Source organism: Phaethon aethereus (genome assembly GCF_964289735.1).
Source record: "Phaethon aethereus genome assembly, chromosome: 7".
Lineage (NCBI taxonomy): Eukaryota > Metazoa > Chordata > Aves > Phaethontiformes > Phaethontidae > Phaethon > Phaethon aethereus.
The window spans coordinates 8,036,054-8,052,708 of NC_138583.1; the positions used below are offsets into that span (position 1 = coordinate 8,036,054).

The 16,655-nt window shown below is 40.4% G+C and overlaps 1 protein-coding gene across 3 annotated transcripts in view; it reads right to left on the reverse strand.

Moving 5' to 3' along the window:
• The window catches only part of ARID5B (AT-rich interaction domain 5B), a gene marked incomplete at its 5' end in the record, with an annotated part of 120,836 nt that overhangs the window by 20,386 nt on the left and 83,795 nt on the right, over window positions 1-16,655 (reverse strand). For all 3 annotated transcript variants that reach the window (XM_082002376.1, XM_082002375.1, XM_082002374.1), the window contains 3 exons: window positions 7,179-7,231; window positions 9,584-9,788; window positions 16,190-16,302. In XM_082002376.1, the coding sequence (XP_081858502.1) occupies window positions 7,179-7,231; window positions 9,584-9,788; window positions 16,190-16,302 (371 nt within the window). The remainder of the gene's footprint in view (window positions 1-7,178; window positions 7,232-9,583; window positions 9,789-16,189; window positions 16,303-16,655) is intronic.

Here is a 16,655-nt window from a genome sequence, read left to right on the forward strand (position 1 = left end):
TAGTCCGTAACTCTATATGTTACAAGCTGTTTATTTTTATCCATTTATGTCAGTAAAATATATAGATCAAATAGTAATGAAATCTTAACATACTTCAGTGTTAATATTTGAGCTATATGTACTTTATTGGACCATGCTGATGAAAATAAACATCTTGTAACATATTGAGTTGCATACCATGGTCTTGGTTTTTTTTGTACAGAAATTAGGATTATACAGAATAACAGATGGAAGACCTGGCAAAAGAATTGTTCCTGAATACCACTTCATTATTTTATATATCCCGCTATATTTAAAACAGGAAGAAAAACAGGAATTGGACAAGCACAACAGATCACCCTCCTTTGCCTGCAGCTCATAAAGAAGGCCAGTGGAAAATTGTAGGGGCAATTTGGGGAGAATTTTGTCATTTTCTGTGGAATGCTGTGGATTTTAATATATTCAGCCCCAGAGGCTTCTTTGGAGTTACCCACAGAGCAGTCAATGGCGTTTACTGAGGAGCTAAAGGCAGCAATCAGAAGAAAACAAATATTACAACTTGCTATCTGAGGCCTGTAATTTTAATCTAAACTGAGGAGATCGCTACCGTCATTAAATATTACAGGGTAAGAGGTGTTTCTTTTTCGCACAATATAAAAGGAAAATCCTTCCTTTACAGAAATTATTCTCTGAAACCAAAAGCATGGCTGGAGACTTATAATTTGATAATGTTACAATTTCTTCAAGTTTATTGTTTGTACAGTTCTTCTTAGAAAACACTAGCACCTCCAACTGACTTTTAGTACCTGTACATAGTTTGCACCTATAGATACTTGAACAACAAAAAAGGGAGTATCTTATTTTAAAACTCTTTTAAAGCAAAATGGACTGACTGCATTTACTAATTTTATTTTCTGTCTTCTGTAACCAACCCAAAGACCAGTGGCACAAGAGAGAGATTGTAATTCAAGGATAAAATGGTGCACAAATGAATTATTTCAGTAAAAATAAAACATTCATCTGAGGAAAGGTTCATTTTAAGACTATTTTATTTAAGTTCTTATGCTGTCTTCTCCAGGCTACCCACACTTCCACCTATTATTATTACTAAAGGGCTTGAAGAACTGGAGCCCTAATGAGCCATAAAGAACATCACCTCCTGAGAATATGAATGGATGCTCCTTCTGCAATCTGAAAGGTCAAAAAAGAGTTGGACCAAGTAACCTGCTGTGGAGGAATGCCTGGATGGGGAACTACCTCTAGTCCTGCCTCCCACATCTATTCCACTGGTCCTTGGGACAGGCAAAGGACAGAGGCATGGCCAGACAGCTCTTGCCTTCTGGTAGCTCCCAAAAATCACAGACCCCTGAGGACTGCTGCAAGTGGCTTTATATTAAATCAAGTCTCTGGCAGCCTCACAGACAAGGGGAACAAAGATGCAAAAAACCAATCTAGAGTCTGTGTTCTGGCCCTCTGGCAAGTACAGCCTGGCTGGCTTGGAAGGCTGTGGGCCAGGACCTGATGCTTTGGCTAAGTACAGTGATGCTGTGCAGAAGCTATAAATGAAAGCAAAGGATTAGTCAGCAAGAGGACTACTGCAAGTCCCCTTTTTAAACATCCCCATGTGACTAAGAAGCATGGTCTCTATTTTCAAAAGGAAAACGGTAACCTTAGAGCCCCAGTCTCATTAACTAGAAGCTAACTCAAGAGTTGATATGCAAGCTGGAACATCAGTAAACACAACCATCTTTGAGGGGAAAAGGGAATCCCTCTGAAATCTTTCTTGGTGTCTCTCTCCTCTAGGCTGTTTAGAATAATAGTATTTACACAAACATTTGCCCAGCTTTATCCAATTCTGCCTCTGTAACTGTCCAGAACTCCTTGGCAATTAGCAGAGTTGTGCCCTCCCATGTAAAGAGCTCAGTTTAAATTTGACATTCGCTGAAACAATTGTTATTCTAACAAAGCCTGGGGTCGAGTTTTCCCCTGCTCTGGAAAGTTCAGTTGTTATGCTTAATAAACTTCTAAGGACTAAAGCAACTGATAAATCACATCCTTAAACAATCTGAACAAAATGCTGCACTGTGGAAACTTCACAGTTGTCATGCAGGCCAGCGCTGCTCAAGCTGGATGCTCATGCTGGCCACATCCAAACTGAGGGCTACTTTCTTCTCTCATACAGCTACCTCAGTGATCATGAACTTCCTGAGAAGGCAGGAAAGGGCACTGCTTGGCAATGCTTTGGTTATGGTTGCTGTTCCTACCAAAAATACCTGCCTTAGCTGCTTTTACACAGTGGTTTTAACTCTGAAAGGGCTCATATGTGCTCCTGGTTAATAACATGCACATGAGGAAAAAACAGGCAGATAGATAACAAAAGGTATGAAAATGGTAAAATACTTTAGCTGCCTGGGCAGGGAATTTCCCATAAACATTCAGGAGCAAAGTGTTGGGTTTTTTTAAGGGCATGGACCTATAGTGGTGTAAGACAAGTAAGACCCTGCAAAAGCTTTAACAAATGTCCCGAGTACTTTCATTTCACACTTTTGAGTAATTCAGCTTCAGTTCCCTGATGTAAGTTGACCCACTCCAGTAGAAAACATACAGAGAACGAAGAACCTTTGCTGCTTTAGTTGTCCAATTTGTTTTTCCCTATTCCTACCAGTGTATACACTCCTAGTGCCTGTCACATTTCTAAAAGTGCAGGATGCTCCAGGCTCACCCATTAATCAAGGCAGTTGTACAGGCCAGTCTCATCTCTGACAGCTTCCCATTCTGAGGCTGGCTTTAGTTTTAAAGTAGTCTTCTGGTTTGCAGACCCCTCCCACAATTTGCTGCAACCTATAGCTTCACAATCGTGGATCTGGGCCCGCTGGAAGCCAGGAGCTTTGAAAACATCTGTGACATCTTTCCCAATCAGCAGAATTTGGAGTTAAGCAAGAGACTGGTCTGCCCAGGGACATGAGAGCAGATCTGATCTGGTTCCTCTAAGCACAGTACTAGGCAGTGACTGGTACTCAAGAACAACCAAATAAAAGCAATGATCTTATCTACTGAAGTAGAGGACTGTTTATATACATGCTTTTAATGGTGTCTTCTGCTTTGAGAAATCTTAAGGTCTTCTGCACTGTAATCCCAGCTCCCAGCTCCCTTCCTCATGAAAAGGCTTCTTGCTTATTTCCTGATGCAAATCTAATGGGGGATTTTCTGGTCATGGTATGTGATGTTCAACAACGCTCTTCAAAACAGAGCTCTGGCTATAAGCTCTTGTATGAAACAGAAACCACCAGGTAGCTTTGCATTCCACTGATATACCAGTTTCTTTGGGCCCACCCAGACACAGGACTGCTGCATGTGTCAATCATTATTTTTTAAAAACTAAAGCACTTTATTGTTGCTTCCAGGAGGCAGCAGCTAAATGGGATCCAACTGACCTTCATCAAAATTTAAGCTGCTACACTGAAGGTTAAGCTCCACCTAATTTTCTTTTTACCCTTTATCTTTCAAAGACATCTCCAAGTAAAGTCCATTCAGCACCACAGCCTTCTGCAAACATGCCAAGGCACTCCTTTTGTGTTGGCTCAAAAGGGAAAGTCCCACTTCATGACTTGCCAAGGACAACTCTGCAGATAAGTCCTGGAAGTTTCCCTTCTATGAACATCTGCACCTTTGACTCACTTGACTTAGGGTGACTGAGAAAATTCCAGGCAATGGCTGTTAAATGCCACTGCAGCTGAGCCCCCTAGAATGTGACATTGTTTTGTATTTCATCCAGGGATTTGGAGACATTTTAAATCATTCATACTGTGAAGGTCTGCTATAGTCCTATTATTAGTAACAAAGATGCTCATTTCATGTATCTTTGTTTAAGAGAAACATGATCCCACCAATTTCAAAGAGACAGCTTCATCTGTTAAGGACTTAAACCAATTTGTATGGGTTGCTATTTTTATTAAGCCTGTATTATGTCCAACAAGAAGTACATGGGAGCGTGGTATTACACAGTTATAGTTGACAACTAACTAAGAATTAGTAATCAAACAGATAACGGACACATGAGAAATGACCCTCACAAGTACTCTAACTGGAGTACCCTTAAATATGACATATGACACACAATCATGACTTGACACTACTAGATATCCCATATGTATATCCGGTATGTACAGGTAATACTCTCTGTCAAGTCTCACTGGATCCATCCCAGCCCCTGATTCATGACAATAAAGGGAAGACAGACAGATGGCTAAGAAAGTTGTTCTCTGCATCTCAAATCCAGTCCCTGGCTGTTTTCATTCACTTTTAGATCCTTAACTGACTGGACTCGAAGGCCTTGCACTGTTCTGTGAACCCGGGCAGAAGCTGGAAAACACTGTACATAATCTCTGCTTGTTTCTCAAAGATGTTTTTAAAGCCGCATCGCAGCACCTATACATGGGCAAGATGGACAGGGCAGGAGATGAAATTGAAAATGGGCTGGCTATCATTATTCTGCCAAACACAGGGATGTAAAGTTTGCAACTGCTTTAACTGGGAAGTTTCTACACTTACTAGTAAAAAACTAGTCACCTGACCACCTTAAGTTCCCATATGTGATTTTAACCAATCTTTTATTTGTTTCCTGTTTATAAAATGCCTGTCACGTGCTGAAGCCAAATATCTACTTTTCAATATTCTTTTCTTTACAGTATTTCCAAGAGAAAAAACACATTTCTATCTCAGTGCACAAACCGGAAACTTGTGGAATTTTAAAACAAGTTAAAGATGATGAAGTCTTTATACAGACAAATTATTCATTCAAGTCAGATGGAAGGGTCCATATAGATTAATGTGCATTAATCAGGGTAGGTTCAAGAAAGCCTTTGCTCTGCTCATGACTTATCATCATCATTGGATATTGGCACTGTGTGTGTGAGGGGTGGATTCTGGTCATTACTCACTCAAAATTTCTACATCTAAGCAGACCTGCCTGAGATTCTGGAACTGATATTGAGGTCCATGTCACCCCAGTCATCCACTGCCTTGCTTAAAAATGAAACATGAATCAAACACAAAAGCCTCTCAGCAATGCTCACCATGATAAAATACATGCAAACAAATGCAGCTTGGCAAACTCAATGAGTATCGACTGCCCATAAAATAATAAAACCCAGGGTGTGCACAGGCCAAAGTATTAGAACAAGCTATTGGTTTAGCATTCACGGAATATAAAGCAAAGGCAGATCCATATTGAGGATGACACTGTTAACAAAAGAGAATGAGGTCAGGAAACCTCACGCTCATGTACAACTTAAATTGCATTGCTATGGTCGTCCCAACTTCAGTTCTTCTGCAGAGGGAGCACAGAAGCCACTCACATTGTAAAAACAGGATTTTTGAGGCAGAGTCATTCTCACACCAAAGCCGGGCTCAGCTGGGAGGTGAGGGTGTGAGCTATGCCTGCCTTGCCATTTACTGACCAGCAAGCAATTGCTTGGTTCCTTCTCTGTGAAGAACAAACACCACTGGTACATTTTCATCAAAGGTGACAAAAGCCCCTAAACAACAGAGAATATCTGTCACTGAGAAAAGGACAGGAGCTTTGAGACAAGGGTGGGCTGATGCTACTCCGGATGACATTCTCACATGTGTGATCCCTCCCGCTCCTCTCACGCTTCTGCTGCTGCTGGTAGACCTGGTTCTCTGGTCTTGTGTTCACAAACTCACCATCCTATTCCTGCTCTGCCCCAGGCACAGAGGTTCACCTTCTCTAGCATCTCTAAATCCATCCCCCCACCCTCATTCTGGCACTAAAACTCAGCTCTCTCCAGCAAGACACCACTTTGGCATCCCTGCTTCTATCCTCTGTCCCTTCAAGAAGGCCTGAAACATTGCTGTGAAAATCACCCACCTGCCTGAGCACTTTGAATATGCCACTTTCCTTTTAATCTCCTTCCCAGCCTTCCCTTGTGCTCTGGATCAAGTTCAAGGTTTTAGCCTTCATTTTCATTGCACTTTACAACTCACAGCAAATACTGTTGGCTCATAGCTGCTGCAACAATCTATCTATGGTAGCTACTCATTCATATATACCCATGAGTACACCTATGCACACCCCTGTACATAAGCATGGTATGTGCTGATTAATTCAAGATATAGGAACAGTCAAAGCCAAATCAAGCATATATTTTTGTTGAAATGTTAGATTTCATGTTTCACAAAATCCCAGCCACACCCATGCTAATCAACCCGGGCTGTGATTTACAGAACAATATGCTTTATTGCATGGAAGGAAAACAGTGAGTTTTATATTTTGGTTCAAACGACTTTCAGTTTCTTGATAGTGCATTTCTTCTTGTCATTTTTCTACAGCACAGATATGTCCCAGATTACTTCGTAAACAAAGCAAAAATAATTTCTTTCATCCAACTGCGGCAGGAACTGAACAACTTAATCTGATCATTGTGTGCAAAAAAAATATTTCCAATGACGACATCTTCCTATGTCAATTGGTTTTTATTACAGATGTCATCTCGATGTGCCATATTAATGCAGCTCTTTCTTCTCATTTCAAGATTTTAATCTAAGTTTGTTGCTCTAATATTTTATTGGTTCAAAATACATGCTGTAAAATCCATGGCCATCAAATTTTCCTGTGAGCTAAAAATAAACTGCTCTTGTCAGATATGGTTAGCTGATAAAAAGTGTCAGAGACTTTTCTGAATTACTTTGATAACTTCCTGTTTACGTGGTCCCGACCCTTGTCTAATAAAGATCTTTTACACTTGGAATAAGAGAAGATACTGCAGCATACTATTCCTTAATGGACAATGCTGATTACTTTTGAAAGCCTTTAATACATTTCCCATATTAGACATGAACAGATGTCAGGGATGTTGCCAAGTGAAATTTCTTTTATGCAATCTTGGCTTGTTGTACAATAATAGCCCTTTCTCAACATGGGAAAAAATTACAGACCCAACTAATTTCCTTGACAGGGAAGAGTTACATATGTTTTCCACTTGTAGTTTTTACGACAAGTTTACAATTTTGCCAAACCTGGAACTAATTGGGACCGTTTCCAAAAGCGGTCCAATAAACCCACGATGTGTACAGCTAGCCTAAAATGCAGCAAATGATTGTTTGCTTTTACATTTTTTTTTTTAACAGGGAAAAGTTAGATTGCACAATTATTTCATTTAAGTTACTTAAACACTTACTGTTTCATATCCTCCCAGTTTTTGAGCAGCTTGAAACATAGTCCAAAGGTTAACTGTTAGAGGGACAATAAGTATTTAGATAAGCATTGCATTAACCAACATATATCAAAGAAATGTAAATTAAACAGTTTTTAAGAAAGAAAAATAGAGAAAAATTGCTCACAGCCCCTGAAAAGGCTCCTGTGAAATATTATCCTAAGAGGTATTTACATAATCTGAAGAGTAAATATTAGCTCGTACTATATATATTTTTAATTACATATAAGAGAACACATTTAGATTCCTTAACAGGAGTGGAAAAATAGACTGAGACAAAGGTAATGGGCTCATTTGACTTTGCTGATAAGAGGCACAGTATAATGACTGTAGCATGTTTCCATAACTTTGATAATAAAAATTACTCATTGGGAAGAATGTTGCTTTTAATTTGTTTAATACTGATTTCATTAGCAAGCAAGCGTGAGCCACACACTGGCTCACAGAGAAAGCCTATTGATTAAACAACAATATCCAATATTTACTGCAGCTCAGATAATAGCCTCCATAATCAATAAACAATAAGCTGTGTTCTAACGGGTCTTGTGCGATGAACCCAGGGGGAGCACAAATGAGAATTACCATAATAATTATGGTGTGGGTGGCTGTGCCTTGCCCACAGCTGCGGGTTGGGAGGAACAGAGGCAACTCCTTCCAAAGATGTGTTGGGAGATGCTTGTTACTTCCCGCAGAACTCCTCCCCTCTCACGTGCTTTTCATCCTGGCCGACTGTCCCATGGGGCCACTGCTTGCTGCTGGTGTCTCGGTTTAATTTTTTTATTATTTTAATTTTTATTTTATCTTATTTTGATTGCTAGAAGAAAAATGGATGTCACAGCTCTGTGAAAGGTGCATGCACTATTCCACCAACAAACAGTGATTCCCCATAGACATACTACAAACACTTCAGGCCAGACTCCAGACTCGGCGATAACACTGCAGATCATGGAGGACAGGATCTCTTCCTCCGTGGGGAATGCTCTGTTGTCATGTATATACCGCTTCTTCCCACTACCCTATTTATATTGGCAATGTTTGCACAAGTCTTGCTGGACAAATAGAGAGCCCTGTCCTGCAAACATTTCTGCTCTTCTCAGCATATGTACTTTTGGCATTTAAGTATTTGCTGGATCAGGCCCCTAATTCATAATGAATGTCAGGCAACTTTCCGCGTATTTCAGCTAAATGCTAGCAGAGAGCCTTACCCCTGGTGAGGAATTTTAGAAATACTACTTTAGCTTGTCTTTCAAGCCCACCCTGTCCCCATGCTTGAGGGAGTGCAGAATGAAATGGGGGAAAAAAATTTTCTCTCTTCAACACAAAATGTTCTGAAAGCCTCATTGAACCTTGTACTGTTTCAATGCTATCAAGAGCTTCGCTTAGGCCTTGATTTAATCTGAATCAATGCATAATGCAACGAAGCTGTTCATAGTACATTAATTTTACTTCCATTTCAAGCAGCCAGTTTTCAGACAAACACTGTAATCATTTGGAGTTATATAAGTTTATAATGGCTGCTGGAGGCCTGTTGCAATCAGCGCCAATTGCTATTAGGTATGTAAATTGTTATGTAAAACATACAGGTTTGACATTCTTCATCAAAATAACACATGTTTTTAATCTAGGAGATAAATTAGAGTAAATAACATTTCAATCCATGGAGTTCTCCCTTTAAGGAAATAAAGTATCATTCAATCTATAGATAAGGAGGAAAAATACCCTCATTTACAGGTTTTATTGGAAACTCCAAAAGACCTATGTTGTGCTGCAATATTTGTGTAAAATTTAGTTACAACTGTACCATCTCCACCTACTATTGCTTTACAAATTGTGGCACTACAAACTGTACATGCCAAAGCAATTCTAAACATTGCATTCTGTATTAGATACAGTCTGGTTTTATATTCTCCGAAGTCAGTAGTTTATTAACTATAAACACATTTTGGGGCTTAAAAATATGATCCCTTTTGTGCCTTTCTTGACCACCTTTAAATGTCTTCCTTTAATATTTGTCCTTTCATAAAGAACATCTGGGCACAATAAAGATACGTCATATTATTAACTCAGAAGAAAGGCATTACAGATGCTGCAGATTTACAAAACAGAAAACTAGAGAGTTTTCAACATGCCTATTTCTAGTCATAATCAGTGGATTTAAACCTATAAATATCCGGCAGCAACTACCCCAGAAGGAAGAGATGCAAATCTAGGCATAAGACAGTTAAATGCCTGGACTGGAAAATGTGTAGAGATAAACACGGTCCCCCCATCCATAAAGCTTTAAAATAGGCTTTGTGTGCAAATGCTTTCTCCAGAGAAGCCAAACGACTCTAAAATGTCAACAAGAAAGTGAGAAAAAGGATACTTACTCTGCTTAAAACCTAAATAGGGTATTCGTTCAATTGGTGTTTTCCTTTCTTTCATATATTTATAAAGAGCCACAAGGAAAGCCTGCTCATCAGCTCTGCATTCTTCACCTACGGCAATCTTTGATTTATCCTCACTTGAGCCTTTTTTACAGTTGCTGTTGTTACTCTTGGGTTTGGGCAAAGCTGACTTAGCCTCACATTTTACCTGGGAAAAGAAAAGATGTCATATCAGATCTGGGTAACCTTTAATTTTCACTTAAGGTATAAATACCCTCTCCTAGCAGAATAGATTGTTGAAAAAATGAAGGCCAAACCATGTAACTGTGTTTGAGGGGAAACAAAGGAAGCTATTTATAGAGCTAAATGTCTTGTTCTGAATCTTAGTCACAACATTTTTAAATAGCCACATCTTTAAATCATTATAACCCATTGGTAATGCTCTCCAGATCTGCATTTTTATGACTATACATTGCTATGTCACAGACAGCTCCCATCTCTCACATACACTTGCCATTAGCAAGTCTAATAATAACCTTTGTTCCAGGATTGACACTGAACATTGTCAACTCCTGTAGACAACCCTTGGAGCTGAGGGTGCTCAGCTCCTTCCAAGAGCGCTCAGCAGCCATCTCTGAAATGACACATTTTTCTCTCCTTCAGCCCACCAAAATAGATGCCAACCTTTGCAAGCCTTACCCAGGCAGAGCTCTCAGCAGAGCTCCCAGCACACACAAGTGGAGGTTCTGCTGTAGCATGGACTTAAGTCAAGTGGGTTTGAGCATCTGCTTAAACTTAAGCACAGCTCTAAGTATTCAGCAGAAGGAGGAGGCTGGTAGCCGGAGCCTTTCCTGGTAGGCACCAGCAGCCCCAATGCACACAAGTCCCAGAGCTCCAGGTCTCCCACTAGCCTCCCTGGCAGACATGTGCCAGTCAGGAAGTCAACAAATTGGAACCACTTTACCTCTCAGCAGTATTCAAACATGGGGAAAAATATGCAGTGAGACCAGCTTAAAACTGCAGTCCTCCTGAAGATAATCCTCTCATTGAATCAAGCAAATTACAACTTGAGCATTTCCCATAATTTATGTATACAAAAAACCAGAACCTTGCTCTTTAAACTGATGTTTAAAACCTCTCCATGACCAAGACGGGATGGATACATTTCCAGTGAAATACTGGAAGTCCTCTAATACAAGGTAGTGTAGATGGTTACATGTATTTTGGATTTGCACTGTCCCTTCAATGCTTTTGAGTGCTGTGAGGAGCCTTTCGGCAGTTCTGCACCCGATGGAAGACACATCCTTTGTGCTCCCAGAGGGAGCAGGGAGACTGTAACTGCCAGTGTTTGTTATTTTAGGAAGACAGCAGAAGAGAGCAGGATATCTCGCTGAACAGCAAGGCAAGATCTCTTGGTCAAGTCAGTCATTGACTCTCCTTTGCTCTTCCCGCTTCTAAACCAGGTGCTTTCTGGGTACTTGCTGACATTTTGGAAGTAAGTGGTATGAAGAGCATTACCTAACTGCTTGTAAGCAAACAACAAACATATCATTGGAAAGACTATGATACACTTATTTTATCTCAATAAAGCTACCTTGTGTTCAGGCTCGGGGAAAGCAAAATCTTTTCTTTTATACTCCTCCAGGGTATTAACTTTGCAGAAAGCACTGACTTAAGATTAGCTGCCTCCATAGTTTTCTACAGATGTTGGTCAAAGCAACACTAGCTCCTAATCAGAGGGGAGAAGTGGCCCCAGTTTTCGAAGGTAATTGATGCTGCTGAAAAACCTCCCTGTTGGACACTGCAGGGTACAGGCTCGCTCCGCCCAGGCAACGCACCAGGGACTGGGAAACGGACTTCCTATGGGATTTTTCTTGATCAGTTACTGCTGAAATATGTCTGCTGCACTGCTCAATACTCTCTGGTTGCATGGTTCAAAGAGATACTGTCTTCCTATGGCACCAGACACCACGCTTTTCCTTTTAGTAACAGATATGCTCGTTGATTAAACTTCTGTAAAGATCCTGGGTTTCAGCCAAAACTCAATGGAGCTAATGGGATTTTTTTCCTATTAAATGAATTTTGGATTTCCTCATCCACTTTTCAGTTCAGAGCTGTAATCCCTTGACTTTTTTACTTTGGCTCCTCACAAAATTATTTAACAGCTCCCCCTTATAAAGTTTAGATTACATTGTCATAGTTTTCAATGCTATACTAAAGACTAGGTTAGCACTCCCAATATGAACCCAGGATTTCAATAAATTTAGGATTTTTAATTTGACCTGCAATTTTATGCAAACTGAATTTGGACCTGGGAACAATTTTTCAGTTTTGTCACCCACTTGCTAGGTAAAGTCAATCAATCTTTTTAATGAATTTTCTTTTTCAAACTAGACAATTCAGAACTATGTTTGCAAAGACAGCCTGGGCATGAATGCTAAATGAAATCAAAGCTCACTGTTATGCAAGCAAACTAATGGCAAGGGATGTTACTCCCAAGGAGGCAAAAGGAAATAACATTAGAAAAGCCACTGGGAGTGAGAAATCCCTGCGTTACACACAATCTCCTTCTCTCCGGTGTATGGAGAAGCAAAGTCAAAGCGCCTATGGAACTCATAGGTGCCAAAATGCAATGGACAGACTCCAAGCAGTGTCAGGTTCAACAAAGCTTTGATGAAGGCTACAATGCTTCATCCACTTCGCGTTTGAGGCACAAGCCTCACTTCTAGAACCTTCCTGCCATCTGACAGGAGATACGGATGAAATGCCGTGACCAATGACTAATGAGAACCAAAAGGGCCAAATGCCATTCTGGGTAACACCGGTGTAAATCCAGCATAAACGTATCAAAGTTAGTGACAGTGATACCAGATTTGCACCAGGCGCCACAAACTACCCTTCTGTCTCCAAACACGATTTTGAATCTTCCTATAGGGCAAAGATCTGTAGGAAGGTCCCAAATACGGAGTCTTGCTTGGCTCTGCTCTCTTTACTGGTCTGCTCAGAAAGCCCGAGCATACTCCGTTATAAAGGGAGAGTTCAGTTTCCACAAGAGGAGTTAAAGCTCTTTCATGGTAGCCTCAGTGTGAGTAACACCTCCAAAATGAAACTGGGGGCTAAATCCCAGACAGGCAACACAGTGCTGCAGCATGCACAAGCTGGGGGTGTACTGAGATGGGCTCTGGGAACATCTGATCACCTCCTACTGTGTGTTCCATCAGAGACATATGATCCATGACCAAATGGCCAGTGAACACTCATGGATACACCCATGTGTTTGTCTTCTACTGCCAGAGGTCACACACAACACAGACCACTACAGACCTGCACTTTAGAGTTTCAAACAGATAATGGCTGAGGCGTTTGGAATAAATCTTCAGGTCTGAGAGCATGCCAGGCCACCTGTGGCCAGAGGAAAAGCATATCCTGGCAACTTTTAAACTGATTTCCCAGATCTTGCTGTACAAATGAAGTGAGAGATTTACTTTAGCATTTGCACTAGGAGATGTAATGAGTAGATTCATTTGGGGACAATTCCCATGTTTAACAAGTTAATCCTTTCAGCTCTTCGAAATGGTCAGATCAGCCAGTTTCAAAAAGCCTTATAGTGCACTTCTGCACACTGTGAATGGGAATGCTCTTTGGGAGCATGAAGCAGGTACAATGAGGGTCATGCTGGAGCCTGCAAGTCCCAAAAGCCTGTCCAGCACTGATGATACATGAAGTATAAAAGCCTCCAGAGTCCTGGGAGTGTCTGGAGAGAAGAGCTTGATATACACCTCTCCAGGAGAGCTGATCCTGGGATCTTCCCCAGGAGGTACTAAAATGGATGCAGTAACCAGCAAGATCAAAAGCAAAAAGTGGTACACAAAGACCCACTACCCCTGGCAGTATCTGCAGGTCCAGGACCACATTGTCTGTCCTGCTATGTTCCATTTGTAACAAGCCACCTACACTGCAATTTACTCGGAGCTGCTCCTACCCAACCTAATGCTCTTCTGTGTCAGGTAACAGGAAAAGCCTACAAAATGATCTGCTGGTGGTTCAAGGTAAACATGCCTAATGAGAACTAAGTTGTAAGAAGGTACAAAGCTTTCTAGTCATTGGCAGCTGAGATCATGAAATCCAGCAAGTCATTACAACCATGTGGCTTGTGTTGGTCTTGACAGGCTCAAACCCACAGTCTTCAGAATGCCACTTCTGCCATTTCCTGACCCAAGCTGTACAGCCACTGTGTCTCCGTCACAGCCATCACCCCGCCACCCAAGAAATGAAGCTGCTGTCGGACACTGGATGCCATGATCTGAGGATGAAAGCAGCACAACTTCTAGTCAAAAGGGATTTTAGCTGGAACAGGAATACAGCAAGGACCGCTGCCAAAATGTTTCAGCATATGACACAAGTGGATTTGTCCCATTTATACTAGCAGTGTTCAAGTCTGCTCTTCATGGACACAGTCAAGTCTTAGTCAGAGATGGAGCATGGAAAGAGGAGGGAAACCAATGGTGAAGTCCAACATGGAGCCTAAGATGATGACTTAACATCCCAACTGTTCCAAACAATGAGAACAGTAGGTGGATCTCCATTCCCCCTTTCCCCAAATACACTTCCCCTCCTTCCCCAGAAACCCATAGGCAGGGTCTGTATAAAGTGCAATACGTCTGCTGTAGAGGGTTTCTGATTCACTGTCCCTCTTATTAAAGTATAGCCACAGCCCTGAGACAGATTGATGTGAAGAGCCACAGTGAAGTCAGTGTGACTACATGCAAGAACATTATATCATGAGCATGCCTATTATTTATAATGAAATTAAGCTGGCCAAGATAATTAGTGCTATTAATATCTGCACAATGATGAACACAGTATGACTAGATAAATAGCCGGAATTACTTCTTATCTGAAAAATCCTCACATTTGACTAGTAAGGTGAACCCCAATACAAACAGAGAGGATAAACAATTCGGTATGAAGTGTTACTGTTGTTTTTAATTATCTAATACCTATATATCAGGTGCTGAAGAGGCAGAACTACTTGTGCTAGCGTCCAGGGTGCTTTGACAACATGGTCCATGCCACAGTTTGCTGGTAGTATTTTAACATGAAAAACAGCTGGGGGGAAGGGGGAATTGAGGCAAATTGAGACATTTTCACACTGCAGATTTTTCACATTCTTCCACAGGGCAAAAACATTCAGGCAAACTCTATAGTATCTGGCAGGACCCCACAACTCAACACACCAGGCTCCCTCGCCTTTTACCATGCCTGTCTAATATGACAGTACCGACTCCAACTGAGCACAATAGGGCACAAAAAGAAGAGAAACAGTGACTTAGAGGCAGAGCTTCATCATGAACTTCAGCCTCTTTCATCGTCATCAACAGAAGGCACAATTTGAACCTCCTAGGGAGGAGAAGGAGGTGGAATTTAATTTGCCTTCCTATGAGAAACTGAGAGCAGAACACTTCCACTTGACCTCTTTAACCTCCTAATCTCCCAGGACATTCACTGCGTACAACAGTACCAACGTAAAAGGATCTATAGATTCACTGTATTTCCTAAAGAGATGGTCACAACAATGGAAGCGTTTTTCAGATACACATCCATCTAATTTATTGAAACAATGGATTCAGGAGGAGTTGGCCTAAAAATTCAGTATATGCAAACCTGTTTAGCTCAAAAGTATCACAGTGACAAAGTTCTGCCTCAGATAAAAATCTACAAGTATTGCTCTAAGTAATTTTCCATCTTTTCATCTTCCAGTTTCAAATTAAATAATCTTGAAAGGAGCCATTTGTGCTGCTTTTTTTTTTTAAAGAGAAAACCAAATTCTTATTTAAAACCACACAGACAACATAAAAAATAGGATGTAAATTACACTACAGAAACTCAATTTTAAAGTATTTTAAGGAAAAGATACAAATGCATAAATATCTAAAGACTAAGTCTATAAACACAAATCAATGAACCAATTTTTGCTTTCAGTATGGGCTAAGTACTGCAGCACATACAGAAGACAGTAAAAGCATGCACTCTTCAACCCTGGAACATGCAGCTCAGCACTAAGTATTAAAGAAAGAGCCCAGGTTTTTTTGAAGCTTTCATACTGAATTTCTGCCTTTATCTTTTTTTTTTTCTAATCTAAAAAAAGTCAAGATCTTAACATCGGGGTAATGTCGTTTGTGTGTGCTTCTTAGAAACCATTACTGAAGCAGCTCTTGTTTCACAGTCTGTTTATCTTCAAACTTATATTTAGAAGTACATTGTAACAGGGTGAGCTGCTCCCAGGTTTATTTTTAATTCGAAGATACTGTCACAAACTATGTTTGTGTGTCACAGAATGTGAAAACTAACACTATATGCCAAGAAAGCTTAAGCACTACCAGTTACCAACAACCTGATAGCATTAGGTTGTTAGGTGATTACAGTTGCTGGTAACTTTGAACACAGACATGATTTAAAGTGAAGAATAAAACTATTGAAAAAAATTACATTTATCTTGCCAAGAAAATAAGTTACATTCTAAATTTGAACCAGCATGCTGGGAAACAAAGGCAGGGCTGTACCTAAAAAAGGAGAGTGTACTGAAAAGAGTATTATTAAGTGATTTACCTTGGCAACAGCTTTGCTTTCAGAATTATTGTTGGAATCCTTAATGCCATTTAATGAATCTCTTCTCTGTGGGCAAGGCTTCTTTTTGCGCGGTCTGCCTTTAAGATTTGGCGCTGAAAATTAATGGAGAACAATTTGAGCACATTGTCTTATACTGGATTCTTAACAGCTGAAAGCATAATAAATAATTCCACTACAATCAGTCACAGAAATGTACACATCTGTCTACAGTAAATGCTTATTACGAGATTCCCATCCTCCATGGGTTACATCTTGACACACTAAACATTTCTATAGAATATCCCCCAAGGCTAATCTATTCTACTTTCACATAACTAATTAATATAAAGTCAAACACTTGTCTCCGAAGGACTCGGAGAGAAAGCACAAATATTTCTCCATGCTACAAAAAAGAACAAAATAGAATATTACTAGGTAACTTTGCATTAATCAGCCTGCTGCATTT